This window comes from Lissotriton vulgaris, chromosome 6 (assembly GCF_964263255.1).
Source record: "Lissotriton vulgaris chromosome 6, aLisVul1.2, whole genome shotgun sequence".
Classification (NCBI taxonomy): Eukaryota; Metazoa; Chordata; class Amphibia; order Caudata; family Salamandridae; genus Lissotriton; species Lissotriton vulgaris.
Window position 1 is genome coordinate 1,156,169,623 of NC_141694.1, and position 23,572 is coordinate 1,156,193,194.

Sequence of the window (23,572 nt, forward strand, 5' to 3'; positions counted from 1 at the left end):
CCCTAGTCAATCCTTGCTTGGGGATCGCTCCAGGAGGGCAATCTCTAAGCAGGGATCCACCCACTGGACACCAGGGATGGGGTAGCGGCCTCTTGGGCATCAGCCTTTGCTCCCCCAAATGTTTTTGGGGCTATTCAGTCTTTCTGCCCCCCTGGGCAGAAAGCCCACTTGATGCCAGAGATTTGTTTTAATAGGATTTAGGGGTGGGGGCTGCCTGATATGGGCATGCCAATGTCCCCATCCCTTCCCGCAAAATTGCACAGTCTTTTTGACCCCTCAGGAAGGCAGATGGAGACAGGAGTCCCTGATCTGCCCTGGTGGGTGGGGGGGGGGGGGGGGCAGAAAGCCCACTAGAAACCTGGGATTCGTTTTTTCATTTTATTTAGGGGTGGGGGCTGCAAGAGATAGGCATGCCAATGCCCCACCCCAACTCCCTCTAAGAGGCTGCTAGGGCAACAGCCCCTGATCTGGACCCCGGGGGGCAGAGAGCACCTTAGGCACCAGGGATTTTTTTATGGATCTAGGGATGGTGGCTGACCAAAATCGGGAAACCTATGCCCCAGCCACCCCCAAAAAAGTCCCACAGTCTTTCTGCCTCCCCCCCGGAGGTGAATGGGGGCAATAGCACCTTATCTGCCCTCGGAGGGGAGCAGAAAGCCCACTAGGCACCAGGGATTATGGTTTTTATTATACGTAGGGGTGGGGGCTTCCCCGAATGGGCCTGCCAATGCCCCACCCCCTCATAAAAATTAGCCACAGTCTTTCTGCCTCCCCGGAGGCAGAAAGGGCAATAGTCCCTAATTTCCCCCGGGGTGGCAAGAAGCCCACTAGGCACCAGGGATTTAGTATTTTTTTAATTAGTAGATGTTAGGGCTGCCACGAATGGGCATGCTAATGCCTCCACCCCCAAAAAAGTCTTTCTTCCCCCCCAAGAAGGCAGATTAGAGCAATAGCCCCTTATTCACCCCCCCCCCCTCCCCCGGGGGAAGAAAGCCCACTAAGCACCAGGAATATGTTAATGAGCCTGCCAGTGAGAAGCCCTATAGGTAAGGGTCGCTACCTTTTTTAGGCACACATTTTGGCTGTTTCAGTGATTTTTTCTGTCTCATCTGCACTCAAGCGGGGCAGAAAACCACTAGAAACCAGGGCGAGTTTGTGTGTAAACTGGAGTTTGGCTAATGGTCTGTGTGCACAGACCTTTGGCTGGCATTTTGCTGGTGGCGTGTGTGGACCTGCACTTCGCTAATTATGTGGGTGGACTCACGGTGTGTGTAGATTGGCGCTTGCCTGGTGGTGTGCGTGGAGTGGCGCTTACTACTCAGCATTCCCCTTGGTCTCCAGAGAAAAATGATACCTCAATTGTGTGGGTGCCCAAAGTAGTGTCAGCCTAAAAACATATAAACAAACTGCCCTTTTGGACCTGCTTTGAGCCCTCTCACTCTACACGTTTTGGCCCTTCAATGTCTTAGTTCTGGATGTATGGTTAAAGCATCCTCTGGTTAGGGGATGACCCTCTAGGCACAGCTCTCAGACCGCTATGTAGCGTTTGAATCTTGAATAAAATAATCCAATAAGAATCTTTCTTTAGATTGCTCATATGTGTTTATTCAGAAGAAAATTGTATTCATTAACTTCTTGTATAATGTCTTATTTTCCATTTATGGTCAGTAGAACTTTACATTTTTTCTGCTTTCTATTTCAAAAGGCATTCCCAATGCATTTCGTGCACTAGGTGCACTTCATCAGGGGAATATCTAAACAAAAAAATCAACGAACTAATTTTGAGGATAACATACTACAAGCGTGTAGGTATACAATGCTGTAAAGTGACTTAATATTCTGACTATGAAAAATATCGGGAAAGTGGTGAGGTTAATTCACAGTTATATTAGGTGGTGGTGGGAAAGTGAAAAAACTCGATGATGGTAAGTAAACGTGTGATGTTCTTATTGCGTGACTAAATGTTAAAAATTCAGGATAGTTGCTCTAGGAAGGGAATAAATAGTCCCAAGGTGTATGCGTAAATTAAAGGTGACTATAGTGCTGAAAGAGTGGAGCGTGCATTGTTAACCAATATTCGTGCTGAAAAAAGAGAACGTGCAAGCAATTACGAGAAAAACATCTTCTAACACGGTGTGCTCAATGATTAATCTAATGTAAGAGCGAAGTGCGTCTATAACTGTAAATTAACCTCACCACTTTCTCCGATATTTTTCATAGTCAGAATATTAAGTCACTTTACAGCATTGTATACCTACACGCTTGTAGGATATTATCCTCAAAATTAGTTCATTGATTTTTTTGTTTAGATATTACCCTGATGAACTGCACCTAATGCATTGGGAACTCCTTTTGAAATAGAAAGCAGAAAAAGTGTAAAGTTCTACTCACCACAAATGGAAAATAAGACATTATACAAGAAGTTAATGAATGCAATTTTCTACTGAATAAACACATATAAGCAATCTAAAGAAAGATTCTTATTGGATTATTTAATTCAAGATTCAAACGCTACATAGCGGTCTGAGAGCTGTGCCTAGAGGGTCATCCCCTAACCAGAGGATGCTTTAACCATTCATGTTCTTAACACTCTAAGAGGTAGAGAGTGATACCTTGGGAAAACGCCACAAAAGCACAACTATTCACGCACCGAAGCCTGTGCGCCAAGCTAAAGACTTTATTAGTTCTGGATGTCACACAAGTAAGGTATTATTTTTATTGGGAGACTAAGGGGAACACTTAGTGGTAGGAAATGTGTGACGTGCAGTGATCCCACAACTGTCCCACCCAGATATAAGAGGTAAATGTGACTTTTTAAGCTAAATTCGAGGTTTGCAGTGGATTCTTGGAAGGAAAATGTTAGGGGATCAATTCAATCCACATATACCTGGACTCCCACAGGTGTCTAGTTTTCAGAAAGTAAAACATAAAAAAAAATTCGAAGCGCTACATTTAAACAAATCTTTTTTCTTTGTCGATTCTACACTGAACACCCACACAAGTGAGGTATAATTTTACTCGGTAGAACACTCGGTGGTAGGACATTTGTGATGGCCAGTGTCAGCTAAATTTGGGGTTTGCATGGGGATTCTGCATAGGAAAACATTGGGGGATACAAGTGAGCCATACCTCCTTGGACTTCTCTGAGTGTCTAGATTTGAGAAATGTGTGTGTTTGGTACATTTCCCTTAATGTCCTTCGAGCCCAGGGCAAAAACGCAGCTGCCCCTTTGCAAAACCTGGTCATTTTGTGATAGGTAATTTTGATGTCTCCAGAATACGTTTTGGGCCCTTGCCTGTTGCAGGTACGTGACCCACCCGCACAAGTGAGCTACCTTTTTTATTGGGAGACCTGGGGAAATGCTGGGTGGTAGGAATTTGTGTCTGCTGAGTGATCCCACAACATTCTCACACAGAAATTTGAGGAACATGTCATTTTTTATTTAACTAAGTTTGAGGTTTGCAGGGGAACCTGGGTAGGAAAACGTTCAGGGATCCACACAAGTCATAGCTCCCTGGACTTCCCTGGGTGTCTAGTTTTCAGAAATGTGTAGGTTTGGTTGGTGTCCCTAGATGGCTGCCAAGCCCGGAGCCAAAAACCCATGTGCCCCCCCTTGCAAAACCAGGTCATTTTGTGATAAGTAATTTTGATGTCTCCTCAATACGTTTTGGGCCTTTGCCTGTTGCGGGTACTTGGCCCACCCACGTAAGTGAGGTTCCATTTTTATCTGGAGACCTGCAAAAACAGAGTGGTAGAAAATTTGTGTCTGCCCAGTGATCTCACAACTTCCTCACACAGAAATTGAAGAAAAGTTTGATTTTTTCAGCTAAATTTGAGGTTGACAGGGGATTCTGGGTAGGAAAACGTTGGGGGATCCACACAAGCCATACCTCTCTGGACTCCCCTGGTGTTTAGTTTTCAGAAATGTGTGGGTTTGGTAGGCTTACCTAGATGGCCGCAAAGTCTGGGGCCAAAAACCCAGATGCCCCCTGCAGCAACACCAGGTCTATTTGCAGTAAGTAATGTTGATGTCTCCACAATATGTTTTGGGCCCTTGACTGATGCTGGAACTTGGCCCATCCACAAAAGTGAGGTACCATTTTTATCGGGAGACTTTAGAGAATGCGGGAACGGTGGAAGTTTGTGGATCCACACAGATTCCAGAACTTTCCATCACAGAAATGTGAGGAAAATGTGTTTTTCTTTGAGAAATTTTGAGATTTGAAAGGGATTCTCAGTAACAGAACCTGGAGAAAGCCGCACAAGTCACCTCATCCTGGATTTCCCGATGTGCCTAGTTTTAAAAAAAATGTATGCATTTGCTAGGCTTCCCTAGTGACGGCAGAGCTAGGGTTCAAAATCCACACGTAGTCACTTTGCAAAAAAGGGTCAGTTTTCACTGTAAAAATGTGATGTGTCCATATTGCATTTAGGCCCATTTCCAGTCATCAGCACTAGGGTACCCACAAAAGTGAGGTACAGTTTTTATCAGGAGATTTTGGGGAATGCAGCTGGGGTGGAATTTTTAGGATCCACGCAGATTTCAAAACTTTCCATGACAGAAATATGAGGAAAATGTTTTTTTTTTTACAAAGTTTGAGGTTTGCAAGGGATTCTGGGTAACATAACCTGATGAGAGCCACACAAGTCACCCCATCCTGGATTCATCTGCGTGTCTAGTTTAATAAAATGTATAGGCTTGCCAGGTTTCCCTAGTTGCCGGCAGAGCTAGGGTTCGAAATCCATAGCTAGGCACTTTGCAAAAAAAGGGTCAGTTTTCACTGTACAAATGTGGTGTATCAAGGTTGTGTTTTGGCCAATTTCCTGTCACAGGCACTAAGCCTACCCACTCAAGTGATGTATAATTTATATTGAGAGACTTTTGGGAATGCAAGGTGGGTGGAAGTTTGTGGATTCACACATATTCCATTACAGAAATGTGAGGAAAATGTGTTTTTTCTTTTTACAATGTTTGAGGTTTGCAAGGGATTCTGAGTAACAGAACCTGGTGAGAGCCACACAAGTCACCCCATCCTGGATTCCCCTGGGTGTCTATTTTTCAAAAAATGTATATGTTTTCTAGATTTCGCTAGGTGCTGGAAGAGCTATGGTTCAAAATCCACAGCTAGGTATAAGCGAGTATCATTTTTGTCGGGATATTTTGGGGAATGCAGGGTGTATGGATATTTTGTGGATTGATGCAGATTCCAGAACTTTCCATAACTAAAATGTGAGAAAGGTTTGCAAGGGATTGTTTGCTAGATTTTCCTACGTGCCAGCTGAGCTAGGTTTCAAAATACACAGCTAGGCACTTTGCAACAAAAAAGGGTCAGTTTTCTCTGTAAAAATGTGCTGTGTCCACATTGCGTTTAGGGCCGTTTCTGTTGAGCTACTCAGGTTTTCGCTGGAACGTCAAGCAAGGATGAGAGGTCTCGAATTCCCTAAGTCACTGCTATACCCAACCAAGTCAAAGCAATAAAAGTAAACCAGGGGAAGAAGGGAAAGTAGGGATGAAAAGAAAAAATGTCCCACGTTGTCCCCCACTCAAGAACAGGACCAGGCAACCAGGAATAAAGACCTACCTGAAAAAAGATAGAACATGTGAGTGTAAAGGAATATGTAACAAGTGAAATGCTAATGTTTATATAAACAATGCACAATCATTAAGTACCTAGCTGTTCCCTTCTTCCGCTAAATGATAACAGAGTGGTTGGCTGAGTGTTATAGTCTTTGTCTAGAACATAAAGGAATGGAAGGATCACAATAAGCTACCCCTACTGTCAGAGAATAGCAATCAAAATAGAGAAGCCATCTGACACCCACCCTAAGACTACTAACGAGTAATAAAACTTAAATCTTGAATTGGGATCTTGTTTGTGCCTCAATAAGTGGTTAGAAAAAAGTTACATGGGAACCCTTCTTGCAATGAAACCAGGGTACGTGTTTTATAAGCAGAAACACTGGTTCCTGTGACAAAATTAAATATGTAAAGAATACTGATATTTATATGCGCAATCGCAATGAAGGAATGGGTTACTGCAATATCAAAAGAGGAAGAACCATACACAACACAGAATAAGGTGTGGATAATAGTAGTTTTTATGTAAATATAAACAGCAATTTTTCAAATAAGTAGGGCATTGTGTCCCCAGTGAACATGGAACCTACAACAATTTGTGACATATTTGTGACAAGTACAAAATGGTTTCCAGCAAAATATTAAAGTCGACCATCAAAAGAAATCTGTAGTAGGAGTGGTTTGCTTTATTTTCGTCTACAGCGTTTCGACCCCTATGGGAATGAGGGTTCTCTTCAGGACCTAACGATATAGGGACATCTGAAAGGATGAGTACTCTGTCATCGTGAAGGGTGTACACCACAGGAAGTGGAAAGTGAAACAAACAGTTACTCACATGAGACCCAGCCGGGCACCCAGCGAGGGGAAGGTGGAGATGACAGGGAAGCTGAACTGCACAAAGGTGCAGCTGCTGGTACAATTGTTTCCGAGAGCAACAATGTGCGTGTAGAGATGGCCAGGGCAAGCAATGGCTGTTCTGGTTAGCTCAGCCGTGCTGTAGAATTTACGTGGACTCAGACAAAAGGATATGTCCAGGCCATGACAATCCATCTACCTGTCGAGAGATTAGCTGAATAACTCAATATTTCAACCGCATGAGCATCCTCTCCGCGCTGGGGAAGACCGATTTCGTCAGTGTCCCACGCAGAGTGGGTCACTGGTTAAACATAATGTATACACAAACACTCTTTTCTGGAGCATTTCTTAAATCCTCTAAGTAATTTAGGTAGTAATAACATAGTATTCCTTTTACTTGCAGGATAGAATGGTGCAAAAAGTAAACAGAAAAAACTGATCTCCAGGGACCTGGTTCCCAACAGATAAGTATAAGTCAAATTCAACTGAAACAACTTATTTGCAGTGCAAAATTCTGTTACCGTCTTACTGACAGTTCCATTTCTTTTTTTCAGGGAGATTAGACCTCAAGAGATGATGATAAGGAGATAGGAGCAATTGCTTCCCTTTAAAAAAAAAAAAAAAAAATTGCTGTATTTTGGCTAATTTCTGGGTACCCTCCATGAACCCTGGGTGCCTTTAGATTGCTGGGGGTGTTGGAAAAAAAGGGTGCCTATTTGACATTGATACCTGCCCCAAATATCCCAAAAAGGCTTAGCACGGGGGGAGGCCTAGCAGTGAAATGGTGAAAGAGGTTAGGACCTAATTGATTTGTAAAAAAATGTTAACGTTGAGTTTACGGAAAATATTGACTAATGCATTTTTTGGTCTCGCCAGAGCCAGCACATGTGCTGCTCTCGAGACTTTTAGTAAGTGGGCTTTAAAAATCTAACCACACTCTTTTTGTGTGGCCTGGAGCGTGTGGTTATGCGCACAGGCACCATCTGCCTTTCCTCTCTTGTCATGGCTGCAGCTGCTTTCACTTTTAACGCCACGCGGGTGCGCACACCTCTCGCGTGCTTTTTTTAATTTCCCTATCTCCTTTTAGCACACGCGCACACAACTCCCGGGCTTGTTTTTTTAAGAACCACTGCGCCTGATTCACCCATAGCGGCCTGAGCCTTTGGTTTGTGTACTCTATTTTTTTTTAATATATATATATATATATATATATATATATATATATATATATATATATATATATATATATATTTCCGCTCCGTTGCACCAAAATCCGGGTCACTCGCAGGCGGGTGCCTCTCGTGGCGGCGCCCCACGTGATAAATCACAGCTCAGGTTTCTTTCGCATCCCATGGAAAGAAATTACGGCACTCACAGGGAAAGTGTTCAGTATGTTTTTACTCGCTCAGCAGACAAACGCGTTTCGGTATTCCTTCGTCAGTGTCTACCCACTGACGAAGGAATATATATATATAATATATATATATATATATTTTTTTTTTTTTCGTGCCGGGACGCTTGAAGAAAAGCATCTGTGCGCCCTGCTTTTGTTTGGCTTTTAAAGCACACTAGTATCCCGCTCTAACCGGGTCAGCCGACGCTGCATCACAACCCCCCTCCATGCCGATTCCAACAAGAGGGCGTGAGGCACAGGATGTAGCATGCGTGGCTCTGAGCAAGCCCCTTCTAAAACGGTATTCACCGGTTGGAGGCTCCTGGGGACGCTAGACACAAACTCAGTGAAACCAAATGCTGCTTGGCGGTGCTCCGGCGAGGCAGTAATGGGACAGTGAACCCGGGCAAGCTGCAGGAGCTTGGAGGGCTTGCTCCGAGAGCCCCCACTTGACACCACAGGTAAAAGTTTGCGTTTTAGGAGCTGTTACATTATTTTGTGAGCTGAAGGAGGCAGAGTGTGCCTTAACCCTGTGCTTGCGGCTCCCTCTTTGCTTTAAAGAGAGCAGGGCAAAGAGACACCATATTATAGTTTGGGAAAGCTACATGTAATTCTAATTATTCAACACTTACTACCCCATACGGGGCGTTGAAGCGCTTGGGCATGTGAGGTCCCAGTAGGATTTTGCTTTTAGCATGTTACCCGTAGTATAGCATGATCCAGTCTTGAGCATCTTGAGCCCCTGCATCATCAGTCTGCCGATTGCTGGAATAATTTTTATTAGCCCCATCCACCCGAAATTTCACTCTAGTTGCACCGCTGCACCTTGCCCATGTACACGTTAGATGGCGCCACAGGTAAAGACAGTCAAACACGTCACCAAAAGGCGGGTACCGATATCTCAATATTAATAGTTAACATATACCTGCCTGTGCACGCTGAATTGTTCTTGTGGCAGCACGCATAGCATATTTGTTGTATTTATCGCACATTTTTTGACACTTTCCGGGGTTACACATATTGAAATGGTGCTTATAAAGGATTCTTTAAAAGCGTCTTTAAATAGCTTATTACAATTTAAAGATTTACACGCTTATTTTCTAGCATTTCCGTATGTCACCGGTTCTAAATTGGTCTTGTTGCAGTACGCACAGTAAAATTGTTAGTATTCGAGTGCGCATTGTTCGCGCTTTCCCAGATTGCATGCATTAAAACTGTATATTTAAAGATGTGTTGGAAGGATTGTAAATGAGCGCCTGTAGCTAACTTTTTTCAATTTTTATGTTTACACACACATTTGCTAATATTTCCATGCCTGCAAAAATTTAAAGCTGGCCCAATTTTTCTCGTCCCACCATGCATGAACTTTTAATATTTGCATTCTCATTTTCTAACATTACCCTTCCTGCACATATTTAATACGCGCTAGTGGTGGCACTCACAGCAAAACTGTGATTATTTCATCCCGGCACCTGTGCAAAATAATCCGGCTCATTGTGTATTTTTGCACCTTAGAATGTCTTGGACTGCACATTTTTCATGTTTTAACTGGTTCCTGCACATTACTGTTTGCCTATGGAGCACGCTTTACGCCGTCTTATCTTTCAGCATGGGGTGCTCTGGCATAGAGCCATCCAGAGCAGACGGAAAACAACGCCAACAAACAGTCCCTTGCTGGAACATTGACTGTGCCTTTAAGACTGTAACTTGCTCGGTAGTCTAGGTCTGTGTTCACACGATGGTTACAATATCCTGAAAACCCTACTCCTTGGGTGCACAGAAATGCTCAACTTCCTACCGACACAGGGAAAACCTTCATGTCTTTAATGGCTAATGTAATGTGATGGATAATGTGCTGTATGGCTAAACAATTATAAGGTCCCAAAGGTGAGAACTGTTGGCTATGCCAGTGCTTGTTTGGTATTGATGCTGGCTGTTACATGTGCTGAGCTGAGCTGCCGCCGGAGCCAGGGATCGAACCGTGAAACCTGTGCTCTGAACTCAGCTCCCCTGGCCGCTGCACCACACCTCTCCACTTGGATGCTTACATGTGAACACGTGTGCACACATGTGCAGGCTGCACATGGGAGGCTACTGTTGGACACAACCCTGTAACAGTGCATAGGTAGCCTGGCATAATGGGGACTCTGCAGGGTTAGGTATTCACCTGGGAAAGGCCTTATAATAGTAGTGTACAATAATAGGGAAAGTCATTGTGCTTTACTGTTTTTCCTGTAGTGGTACCCCATTATACACGTAAGGAGAGAACTAGCTTAGAGTATAGTTTCACTCCGCCATGGCCTGCAGTGACTATTGATTTCTTGAATTGGAGTTTAACCTGTGCGTGAAAACCAAATATGTAACTTCCAGAATGGTAACTGTATATCTCATGGGTCATCCAAAATTATTATATTTCTATGGATCAGCTCAGGATCAGAGCGCAGGCCCGGTGTCATCCTGATGTGCCCAGTTAATTACTTTTACTCTTGCAGCAGGGGCAAAGGCTGCCCCACAACAAAGGAGTAATTAGCAGTACTTCTACCAGCTTCTGAGGAGGAAAGGGGTGGGGCAGAATAATCTGTATCAATCACCCAGCAGTCACACTGTACTAGGGAGGAGCCTGCACAAGCCCACTGAACAATGGAGAGTGCCCAGGCAACTGGAACCAACCCACTGGGGGCTCCCTTTGAAATTCCAGTGTGCAGGTCTCTGTCAGTGATGTCAGCGAGGGGTGGCGCCGAGACCCCGGGAGCTGAAGTGACCAGTAGCTCCTGGCTGATGCTATTTTGGACTGTCCCAGCATGCTGTGCAGGAGGGTTGGGACAGGGTTGGAGAGGTGATGTGGCCCTCTTGGATTCTCCAGAGTTGCCTGTCTTCCAGAACCTTCATCCCCCCTTTAAAAACTCTTATACAAGGGTAAGACTCTTTCATGACTGTGGCTTTTTCTTCACTTTGCAGCCGGATCCTGAGACCACCTTGGAGGACTGGAAGGAGGAATTCCCTGACCCCTAATTAGGACCAAGGACTCTGCCCAGTGGACCTCAGACCAGTGGGTCTCTCAAGGGCCAGTGTGGCTTCTGAGGACGACTTGGGGGAAAGCCCTGGACTTTTCAGAGGCCAGAAGCAAAAATCAAAATGAGGGCTAGTGCAGGGAACAAGGAAGACCAGCCTATTGAGGACTGCACCACTTTGGATGCAAGTAGGATTGCTTCAATTACCCCTGGTGGATAGAGCTTGTTACCAGAAGTGCAGTAAGCCCATGATCATCCACATCGACACTATGGGGCCTGATTTATAGCATTTTAAAGCTTGGCAATCTTTGAACTCTTCCTGCCATGAGTGAATGGGGCTCCACAGTAGGTTGGTCGAAATTCCCCTGTGGTGAGCCAGGGCCTGAGGGATGGTGCCAAGAAAATGCCTGTTTTTCAGGGAAGAGGGCGTGCTAGGGGCTTCCACTCCCAATTTCTTCATTTCTCCCGGGGATCCTATCCCCTGAACTTATTTTTGTTCCGTGGGCCAGGACATTGTTGTTGTACGGCTTCTAGTTCCTCAGTAAGAACTGTGTGTTGTTTGACAACTTAAGTGTTGGGATTGAGCCAGACTGCTTTCATGCACGCCCTCTGGATATGTTGGCCTATAGTCCTGCTATGTCACAGTACAACCATAAGTACCCCTAAACTTGAGAAGGTACCAAATGGATTGGGCAACCTCAGAATATGAGAACCTTGACTTCCAAGGAATAGTGGTAACAGATCTAATTATAGACTAATAATATGAAACAACATTAGTACAATGTATATTTAGGGTTCATGCTAAATATTCAAGGAGGCGTGATAGTGTGCCTATGGGTGGAAATGTAAGCAATGTGGTTTCAGAAAAAGTAATCATGCACTGTCACGCAAGCACTTGTGTATCAAAAGTAATGGTGTGGAATGGAAGGCAACTTAGGAAATGTGTGCATGTAAAATGGCAGTGTTTCATCCCGGGCCTAACCAAGCCACGTTATATGATGCCCTTTCCTCCGAGTGCCAGAGATTTGTGGAAGTGCCATTGTACTTCCCCGAAGCTTTAGGATTGCGGGGAGCGCTGTCACACACAGGAATCCTTCTCTGAGCACCTGTGCAAGGAGAGGAGAGGGAACTGTCCCCCACATAGCTGGCTTACTCCACTCCCCATGCCCATGACTGGGGGGAATGGGAGGCCAGCCACAGATACATGCCTGCCAGCAGAGTGCTGAAGGGCAGGTACATTTAATAGGGTTTTACTCTATCGCCCTTTAACCTTCATACCAATGCTCAGGAGAGACGTGTCACTTAATGGCCCAAAGTATGTTCCAAGAAGCAAGCTTTTATTGTCCTTATTCGGTTACAGGTGTCTAAAAGCAAACACACTTTTGCACTGGCCGAGCGGTGCCCTGTGCGTTTGGAGGAATTCAAAGGAATGAGCCAGCTTCCGTAGAGCTGCTCACAATATTTGTGCCTGACACGTACACACAATACATTTTGCAGAGGCTGCGCCTGTTTATTTCTTCCATTACCATCCATTTATTGAAGAGGCCATACTTTATAATCAAGTTTGGGCAGAGCTAGGGAATGAGCCGTTGGGTTCATCAAAAATGTTTATAGGTTCAATTAACTAGAAGTAGTCACAAGTGTAGTCCTGAAGGTTTCAGCCTATGTCTATAGTAAATTCCTCACTAACATGGAATTTATATAGGATTCCAAACCTCCTGTCAGTCTGTCATTCTTGCAGGTTCCAGTTGTGAAACATTGTGTAAATACCATGTTATTCACACTTGTTACTATTTCTGAAGATTTAAATGGCCTGATTTTACCATCTATGCATCTGTATCGCAAAAGTGTATTTGCACTGCAAAGTTATATTTTTTACTCAATGGTAAAAATATTTAGGGGGTACTCTTTTCGCTTGCCGACCTAAATAGGATACATTGTTACAGTGACATGGAGTGGGGTGGGGAGAGAAAAAAGGCTGAAAAGGGTATGCATCTTGCTTGAAGTCTGATTCAGGAGTGGGAGTAACTCATCGAAATTGCACCTGCGTAATTACTCAAAATTACACCAAATTATGCAAGATTATACAAAATTAGAAGAGGATCATAACTGCATTTAGCACTATTTTCTTAACACAAAATACACCTTTGTGTTCCAAATGGTCCTGAGGATGCATTTTGCACTAAGAAAACAGTACTAAATGCAACAGAACATAAACAGCAGCCGCCAGCAGCCTCGCACACTCCATCCCTGTGCTCTTGCATTCGACATTTATGACCTAAATTACTCAAAATGAATGTGAGCAGGTGTAATTCTGCAATTTATGGTAATTTACCATCACAAGAGTAATGCAAAATTACCAAAATTACTTTGGCGTAATTAAAATTTCACCCCAGCCTAATTTTATTCATCTCATTGCCCCGGCCTTTTCCATAATTGGCACGGATGTGGGAAGGGCACTGGCAGTGTGTGTCAACTGCAGTTCCTCTTGGGGGTGGGTGAGTGACTGCCTGCAAGATCATGGGAAAAATCTCAGAGATATAATGGGCTGTGAGTGTAGACAATCTGTTCTTCTACACTGCCAAAATGGAACCCAGGCAGACCCCATCGTCCCAGAATCTAAATAGACCCAGCAATCTGGCAATTGTAGGTCTCTTGTGGCATGGGCATCTTTGCTCCCAAGCCATTTTGCATTCTATCATACAATGTACAGTACAATTAGATTAATTAACTATATAAATGTACAAAGTTCAATAGAAACCAGAAATCATTATTGTAGTTCTGATTTACGAGTAGTCGTCTTATGTACCGTCCAAAAAAATTAATAGAACTTTGCCTGAAAGTAGCCTCTCATCAGTTTAGGGTATCTCTATCCTTCTCTGAAGTTTTTGTGGACAGGGAAAGTTATTTTGCAAACATAACCTGATGGTTTAACTGGAGGTATTTGATTCGGCCACTGTGGAATAATGTTGACTAGAGTCAAAGGTAGAAGATCCAGGGCCTCATTTACAAGTTTTTGAGGCAGGGCAATGCAGTAAGTCACTTTGCTGTGCAGCCCTGCATCAAAAGGAAAGGGCAGAAATGTGTTGAATTTATGAGATACGGCTCATTCCTGGCCATTTCCCACTATGCTGATACCATTTTGCCTGCCTTGCGCCAGTGCAGACACCCTTGTATCATGGTGCAAAGGCGCCTGCATTGTAGCAATGGTTGTTTTAATGCAGGAAGGGACACCTTCCTGCACAAAAACAATCAATGGAGGCATTTTCTCCTTCTATGTGTGCTTCAGAATACAGCACACATGGAAAGTGAAAAAAAAGAGGAGACATGAAAACATTTCTCGTTACGCCTGCTCTGGGGAGGTGTAAGGTTTTGGCGTTGCCCCAGCTTTGCGCGATCTGGGGCAGCGTTAAAATCAATGGGTGTTGTGTGGGAACACCCGCCGAAATGCCCATTGATTTTTCCCATAACGCAATTACGCAGAGTAAGGCAAGGCAGCGCTTAGCACTGCCTTGCCATAGTCCATGTCTACGAGGCCATTCAAAGCTACACAGGGTGACTTTGCGTTGCCTCCTATGTATGATTGAAAAGCCTGCCCCAACCGAGCATCAAAAAAAGTGACGCCCCAGTGGCTCTGGCCTCTTGTAAATAAGCCCTCCAGTTTGTCTGCTGAAGCAGTACTTAGACTGCATACGAATTTGATCGTGCAGTGCATGAAGAGTACACTGAAAAATTATGTAATGGATATTATAACCTTTGGGCTAAATAAATACAGTTGACGTTCCTTGTAATTGCTTATGGATGGTGAGCCAAAGCACTCACTCAGTTTGGCACCTGGAAGGTAGAAAGAGCTTCAAGATTAATTTCTTTAAAGCTATTGAGCCTCCTGACTACAGAAAATGCTGATACAGCATGACAATGCTAAGGCGAAGCTTCAGCGCCTCGAACACACAAAAGAGACCCCCTTACTTCTCCTGTAGTTCCTAAAAATACATAGGGGCAGATTTATGATAACTGGCGCATCCCCAGGGATGCGCCAGTTGTTTTGCGCCGCTGCTCCGCCACCCATGGTGCACCGCATTTACAATGCGGCGCACCATGGGGCAAAAAAGGCACAGATGCGTGACGCATCTGTGCCGTAAAGGTGGCGCATTACTGGAGTTGCGTCGCAAGGCTCGGGGGTGCCCCATCTTTACAATGCTGCGTCAAGACCTACACCTGCTTCAAGCAGGCGCAGGGTTTTGACGCAGCATTGGCCTGAAAGTGACTGAGTGAAATCTTATAGATTTCACTCAGCCACTTTTGCGAGGCGCACCTGCCCCGGAACGCCCACCCTGCGCCGGAACGCCCACAAGTGGCGCAGGGGTTTACAATGTGACGCATCTGCCTAGATGCTTCACGTTGTAAATGGGTCGTAGGGATGCACCACGTTTACGCCGCAGTTGCGTGACGCAAACGTGGTGCATTCCCAACATAAATCTGCCCCATAGGATCTGTGCCACGGTTGTACCGGGGTTTGCTTGCTAGATAGCATTAGTTCTGACGTGAATTAGGCTGATATAGGCCTTAATTACAAAGTGACCTAGATTTGGAAAAATGTTTGACAACAGCTCCTCACTGGGTCTCCATGTCGTATGGTCTATTGATATTACTGCGACACAACAAAAATTGTGCACAATCACCTTCAGGAGAACACATAATTTCATGGATGGGCCCTTTCGAGCCTTCTCTGTAATTGTCTGTCATTCATCTTGATAAGATGAAGGAAGGACAGTTCAGGAGGGTCAGAGGGAACATAAACCCTGGCGGGCTGTTATCTGCTACAAAACCCTGTGAGTGAGATGACCTTCCTGGACAGCTCACTCCCAACAGTACTTTCTTCTGATTCCAGGATGTCTCGTCTGCTGTATCCTGCTGCTGTCACTTGGGAAGCGTTTTATGTATTTATTTGAGGCTTAATGTAAAACACTGCTTAACGCTCGGATCCCTTTGGGTGCTGGTATATAAGAGACTCAGGCAATAGAAAGTGCACTGGGAAAATAGAGAGAATCCAGGGTGAGGCAAACTGGGCCGCTCACCACCAACTCCATTCCAGAGACAAAGCTATAAAACCAGAGGCCTTAAAGCCAAGAGTGGAAACGACTTGCCATCTTAGGTGCCTGCCCAGCCAGGACTTTAAGAAACCAACTGGAGAGGAATGAATTGAAAATGATTGGAGAACCCAAAATCTAGTGAAAAAAATGAATGTCTGAACTTGGTGATGCAGTAACAGGAGCTTCCGCAGGAAGTGGACCAGAGCGTAAAACATTTGGTCAGAACATCTGTTGGAACTTTAGTCAGAAGACACCTATTTGCAGACCAAAGTCTTGCCCTAATTTTCTTTTATGGGAAATCCGGTGTTTTTTTAGGGGCACCCTGGAGTCAGTGAATTGTATGAGGAAGACTAGCTAATTATCTTTAGATGGCTCAAGAAAGTAAGTACACTATCCAAGGTGCATGAGAGTCCCATTTCTCCCAAGAATAGAGTACAGCTGTACCATTTCTCCTAAAGCCCTGTATATATGCATAATTTCCATTTTTAAGATTAAGGGGGTGATTTTAAAGTTTGACAGACAGGTTACTCCGTTGAAAGTGCCACAGAGTACCCTGTCCATCAAACTCACAGTTCATTGCCTCATTCAGAGATGTGTGGACCATCAGCTTTCTGTTGGCGGAGCCCCCTTTGGGTCTATCACCAGAAAGCTATCTCCGACGGCCCAGCAGAGTGGACGCCCTTGGAATAATGACATCACTCTGTCTATTTGATTTAGAGTGGACAGTCATATTTCTTTTATGTCCATCACCACTAGAAAAATCATAGCTGTGAGGGTCTTCAGAAATTTGTTTTTGGGACAAACATTTTTTTTAAAGATGTAGTGATCTGCCAGCAAAACCACTGACTACTGTCTTCTGAACGTTTTGGCAGTTCCTTTCAAGACATGACCACTGCCCTGGGGCTATCGATAATGATGACAGACTACTGACTGTCAGGGTGGTGGCCGTTAAGTCCCTCACCACCATGGAGAAGGAAGTCCATCACCAGGGTCTAAATCATCAGGCCCTATGTCTTGCTATGATGCTACAACTTAATGTGCCTGTTTATTTATGAAAAGCATTTGGTTTCCAGATACCTTTTCTCTTTCACCACCCAGGCACCACTTTCCACCTCCAGTGCAAGCCACAGTTTAAGGGATTTCACTGCGTCGATACGTTTTCCTGTGCCACTAAAGTCCATATATGTCTGCCCTGGCCTTTTGCTTAAATATTTTTGCATGTATTTGTGTGCTTGATAAATGAGATAATCGAGCAAAACATTTGTCAGGCAGTTGTGATGAAGTTAGGGTAACCTACTTACCACACATTTATCATATATATTAGCTATTGAAATTAGGGCCTGATTGTCATTTTAAGATGGAAATATAAGGGCGGAAACAAATTTTGCTTGTTAATACATATGTCGCACATGAAGGTCTGTAAAATATATATATTTTTTTAAAGTGCTCACCTGAGTGCTTCTCTTTCCAGTTGTCCCCCGAAAGGCTACAAAATGGATGAAGGTATACACCCTGAAAAGTAAAAGCAAAATGTAGTCACATAGACAAATAGTAAATATATATAATCACGTTTTATTACTAATTGACGTGTTAGCTTGTGTTCTTTTTGGATGTGACAAGCTTCACATATCTTCAGCACAGGTACCTGGAAAAGGGGAAGCTTGCTAGTTAGCCCTATCCACTATTGTACAAACTCTTCAATAGTTCATTCACTTCCCAAGGCATGGTTTCTATACCCGCCATATGCCCTATTGCTTCCCAAGTGGGATCAATTATAAACAAAAATGAGTACACAAGTGCATCTCTCTCCCTGACTCTTAGTTACGGTGCAAATTAAACCTCCATGGCACATCGTCATTTCCCTTCGTGACATCACCTTAAGCATTTGACCCATCAGCTCTGGTTGATAGGCTAAAAGTATGCTCTCCTTTTGAGGCACTCATGTATCACTTGTGATTTCATGTGAAGAGATTTTACTTAGGTGAACAAAAAAGTTCCCTTAATTAATATAGGCAATAATTCTAAGAGGAGCCCCTCAAGACTCTGAAAAACAAATGCTGCCTTTGGCCAACCCCTTTATCACAGAAAGAATGCTGCACATTTTAGGGTTTTACATAACATATATTATTTTGCATTTTATTGGCGTAGTTAGTGGGTACCAGCTGCTAACCTTGGCTTGCCATTTGGTACCACCACACTACCCTTTCTAAGCCAGGGCCATGGTTAATGAAGACAACAGATGTAGTAGAAGTTAAGTTTAGATCTAGGTTTATGTACGTTCTCCAGCCCTACAGCAGCAAATAGCAGGCTCTCAATTGTTATATTTGGGGCAAAGGTTCAAAATATGATGTCAGCTGAGGTCCAAGGTTGCATCATCTTACTTCTGCTATCCCTCATACAGGCCATCTTTGAACTAAAGATCATATGCTCACCTATGATACAGAAGTGCCAGGAACTGTAGGAGCAATAAGAAAGCAAAGGACAACAGGAACATAAATCCAATGGGTTCCACAGACAGATGTTCAGTCATGGAAATAGTGCCATTTGTATACATCTTCGGCAACGTAATATGTATTGAGGGTCCAATCATCTGAAGGAAGAATGTTGCCCCTATCCACAGCAGGTTAATCATGAAATAAACAAATGTTGTCTGCAAAAAGGCAAGAAGCAAGAATGCTTTTTAAGACAGTTTTGAATACAATCAATACTAAAATCTAGTTGCAGTAGTGTTATTTATTTTAATAATAAACCTAGACTTAAGGTAGAATATAAACCATCAAAGTCCTTTTCATATTGATCAACTTGCAAATGTGATATAATTTTCCTATTTACAGATAAAATTATTTTTATCGGACACACTTTTCCCAATCTCATCTACAAGCGGAAGTTCTCCTCACGTAAATAAATAGATGGCTTTTCTCTCTATCAATGCATTTGATCTTGTATTGACCATACAGCAACTGAATCCTACCATTTTTTTTTAATAAATACAATTGAACATCTACTATTTGCTGGCTTCCTTGTTGGTGCTACTAATCAATGTGTCTCTTACCCAAGGGATCTTCTTGGATCTTCTGAAAACTGGTCAAATAACCCACATATCAGAAAAAAATCATGGACTCGTTCTTTTTATTGATTAGAGAAGAATTTAAATCATGAGTGTACTTGGAAAAGTCACAGAAACATGTGTATCCAACCAACTCATCATGAACATTAACAAGGATCTGCAACTGAGCACCAAGACGATCTGGCTCCAGAATTTAAATTTCCACCGTTAAAATCTTATTGTGTTCCATGATTTGTGTAAAAGAGGGAATTCTGTTTTATTGTTTTACTTATTCTCCCAGCGGCATTTGATACAATCTGATCCTGAAAGACTGATTCCCAACCTTTGAACACCACCTGAGTATATGTGGTCAGGTCCCAAGTTGGTTTAGGTCTTTAGTTGTAAAGAACCAGTCAGAAATAGTGAACATTGGGAGCCACATCTCAGGTAGTCATGATGACACCTGATATTTACCATTATGCTAACGAGTCTCTTCAGCAAGTGCCTTAAACTGCTAAGTTCACTGTTTAAGAGATTGTGAGTTTCTTTACACCAATATGCCATTGCCTAACAACCCTACTTGTAAACATCCTCCCTAAACGACATTATCACTTTACATTTCAGTCCCGCCAAACTCCAAATATGTATGGATAATAATTAACTGATGCTCAGCCTTCAGATAACAAAGTTGCTCTTTGCAGCAACCAAACACAAAACAGATTGGATCCAGACCTTCTTGAGAAACTTAAATTAGGCCTTCTCTCCATTCCTCTTTCCAACAGTGACAACTTTAGGTTTGACTTTGGACTCATCTCTGTCATTGATACCTCACATCAGCAGAACGTCTGAAAACCAACATTTTTAACCTTTATTCTGAAACAAAATCTAGCATCTGCTTTCCTGTGACCCACTGAAACCTTGGCTTATGCCTTCATCTCCCATTTAGAGTTTGGAAATTAATTCTGTCAGTTCAGCAGTCTTCACTTTCCTCAGTCAAAATCACATTCCATTCCATAGTCAGACTCATATTCTCAACAAGAAAGTTTGACCACATTCCCCAAACCCTTAGTAATGTATTTCGGCAGGGAAAAATCAAATTCAAGCTTGACTTCCTTGTTTATAAAGGCCAGCAACTCAACAAACTGTTATATTACTTGTTCATTATCTTAATTGGACAAAGGACTCAGAACCAGCAGTAATCTGTACCTGGAAGTACAGGGACTTAAAAGTGCTTCATGGGATAAGCTATTGCTTTCTAGAATTGTCTTCCAGTTGTCATTAGAACCAAATCATCTATCTAATCCTTCAGACAACAACAAAAATCCCATCTTTTTCAACTCAAGAGTGTCCTTTTTGAAGCTTATGTTAATTCTATTTTAACCTTCCCTCGCCCCAACTCTATGAAAACTTCAAGTGCTTCTTAGGGCCTACCCCAAGACCTTCTCTGAAAAAATTATTCTGAGAACCCAAGAATGTAGTACCTCTGGTGTCACAGAGGAGTTCGGATATCAGCTCCTCTTAACTATTGACAGAAAGAAATGAAGACACAGACTTGCTTGGGGTTGAAAGCGAACTGACCTGTTCAGTGCAGGCGACATTCTTGAGCTCAGGAGAAATTAGTAAGAGGTATAGCAACATCATGCACTAGAATATAAAAACTTCTTTCGCTAATAGAGAAAAAAACACCCTGCATTAAATTACACAGTGTGAAGGAGCAGTCTTTCCACCTGCACAACACCACCCACAATGGAAATCCATACACAAAGACACTCCAAATCATTAACCTGGTCTCATCATGTGAACGAGCAAACCCTGCTTGTGTCCAAGGGAGGACTGTGGAGATACATAGCATACACTACCAAACAAGAATTCTTTGCCAAAACGATGGCGACAGCTCAAGATAAAATTGTGTAAATAAATGACAAGAGTATTTCAACCCTAATTTTATTTTTTCTGAAAGATATGGTACTCCTTATAAACCACACCATCCAATCAAATGATACAGCATATACTGGATAATGATATCTATAAAATAGCTGACTTAAAAGAGTACAATCCAATGCAAGTGAAATAAAGAATACCCCTAATTTGCACAAGGAGGTGGCAGGACTCGAGGGTGGCATCTTTAATCAGCCACACATGCATATAACATAGTTCATGGAGAAGGTGCAGTCACACTAAAGCACCACATCTCACTGAGGGAGTTACACCAGCTCCCTACTGACGGGTGTGCTCACTGACGACTGGGAAGCAAAGTTATTCCTTCTAAGTTGAGGGAGTATTGGTTAGAAGGAGTATTCAAGCAGCCGCTTGAATGCAAAGAAAAAGGGGGTTCTAGGACACAAAGGTACTCACTCTCGTACGGTATAGTGTGTCCCTATACCATATGCCAATTCCAGGGTACAGTTACATTTGGTGAGCTAGTATAAACTAACTGAAAATGTGACAGATTTGTGCACAAAACAAGTATGAGAGCAACAAGCACATTCCCTTCCCCAAGCAAATTTGCCCTAATGCGAGAATGGAGAAAGACAAGATACAATAAGATTGACAAAGAAGTGAAATGGACCATCACGACCATGCAATCAACCCCCTCTTCAATGCCTCAAATAAACTGACCCACTCAGGAGATGTGAGTCTCCAACTACGGTTAGACATGCTTCCAGAGGAGGCAGAAATGAGACAGACATTTTATTATACTAATGGTTGTTTTTGGCCAAACTTAAGCCACGTGCAGTTGGTTAGCCTACTTAGTCAGACAGTTGCAAAATAGATGTCAATAGTTCCCCTTTCTCCATTTGCTGAAGGGTTGTATGTGGTCAGACACTGTGCAAGACGACATGGACTGACATGCAACTGTTTTCCAATCCTCCCCATGGCACTATTCACAAATATTTTGCTGTGAGTAAGTGTAACTTACACTGTGACTACTACTAACTTAGTCCTGAATTACAGAACTAAGCAAAAAGTATTCATTTGGTGTTCCTTACCATATCTCCTCACATCTCCTCGTCGACCCGTCACTCCACAGGAACTATGACGCACACCCCAGGCTCCCGTGACCAATCACAACGCTGCAATGCAGAGTTGTGATTGGTCTGAGCCCCGTGGCTTGGTGCTCAGCCAGAGAATGGGGGCCTGGCATGTTCTCCATGTAGGCTGTAATGCAGCCTACATGGAGAACATGGAAAGTGCACATGACTATTTGGCCGGCTGAGAGGGCTGGCCAAACAATCATTGTGCACTTAGGAAGGTGCCACTACTCCTCCCCTGTGCCAAAAGCAGGGCAGACCCCGCCCCGCCTGCCAAGCTGCAGTAGGAACTAATTAAATGATAATAACAACCAGTTAATAACATTTTATTTTTCCCAGTTATAGGTGCATTGTGTACAAATGATGCTACTATTACTTTGCAGCATGACCCTCATTAATATGGCAGGCTGCTGGTAGGACAAGCACTTTGGCTTTTCTCTGAGGGAAGTGTTGGATTGAAGGGGCCATGGTCGGCATAGGTGTATGTCAGGGGCCAGCATGTCTGATGCTCTGTGGCAGAGCCAATGCTGCTGAGAGCATAATGACAAATAATGTTTTAATTGGTTTACTTCACAGAATTATATAAGACTCATGAACCAAAGAAATCACAGCACTTTACAGATATCTCAATTAATCAGTTACCATATAACCAGAGAAGAACATTTTGAACTGTGATAGTTCAATAGAAGTATGGCATGGAACATAAACATTTGGACAGATCAGTGGTAGGTTTTAGGAGGGAGGAGTATTCACTTAAAAAGAACTGGAAATAGGGTGGTGTTTACTGCTTTGTGCAAGTGAGAAGAGTGGACTTTGTTCAAATGTTAAGAGTCAGTTCATGGTAGTAGTTCTGGCTTCAGTTAAGGAGTGCTGTGTGGTAAAAGAAACTCTGATTCTTGTTACTTCCAGTCGCAAGGAATTTTGGTTTCAGAGGCCTCTTGAGCCATCTGAAACGGAGAGCAGATCAGCTAAATGTGGTGGATTTTTCGGGTGATTAACTTTATACGCAGGGCAGCATAATTTGAAATTGAGCTTTGCTTTTATAGGACGTCAGTAAAGTTCACAGATTATTGTTGGCAACATTGTCAGATTTTCTCATGCCCATAATTAATCTAGCAGCCAGACTGACCACTGCTTTAAGCAGCACAAGTAAGCAAGGTGGAACACCAGGCAGGGGTAGCATTTCTGATGTTCAGTGTGGAGAGCCTGACCTGCTGTTTTTAACTAGTTTAAGGAGTTATACACTAATCGACTTGGTGATGCTGCTGATGTGTAGCCATAAGATTAGGATATAATCATGAGAGACGAAGCAGAGTGATTCTTCAGTGTGAGGAAGTAGTCAAGTTCTTCCTGTTCAAATAGGTCCACGCATCATGGATTCAAAGTAGTCCTATGAGAAGGGGAGGAACTCTGCTTCTTGTAGATTGAGTCTCAGGAAGTTCTCTGTGCAGTCTGTCAAGACAAGTACGAGGAGAGGTGATGTCGTAAATTGTTGATGTCTTAAGTTGGATCTGTGTGTCATCCTCATATTATTGTACACCCATATCATCTAAGATCTAAAATA

General features: G+C 43.2%; 1 protein-coding gene across 1 annotated transcript in view; it reads right to left on the reverse strand.

The window, feature by feature from the left end:
• LOC147708561 (chitin synthase chs-2-like) overlaps positions 1-23,572 on the reverse strand; it is a 709,679-nt gene that overhangs the window by 6,830 nt on the left and 679,277 nt on the right. The window contains exons 17-18 of the mRNA XM_086925750.1: positions 18,363-18,580; positions 17,382-17,442 (exon numbers count right to left, since the gene is read on the reverse strand). Coding sequence (XP_086781876.1) covers positions 17,382-17,442; positions 18,363-18,580 — 279 coding nt within the window. The remainder of the gene's footprint in view (positions 1-17,381; positions 17,443-18,362; positions 18,581-23,572) is intronic.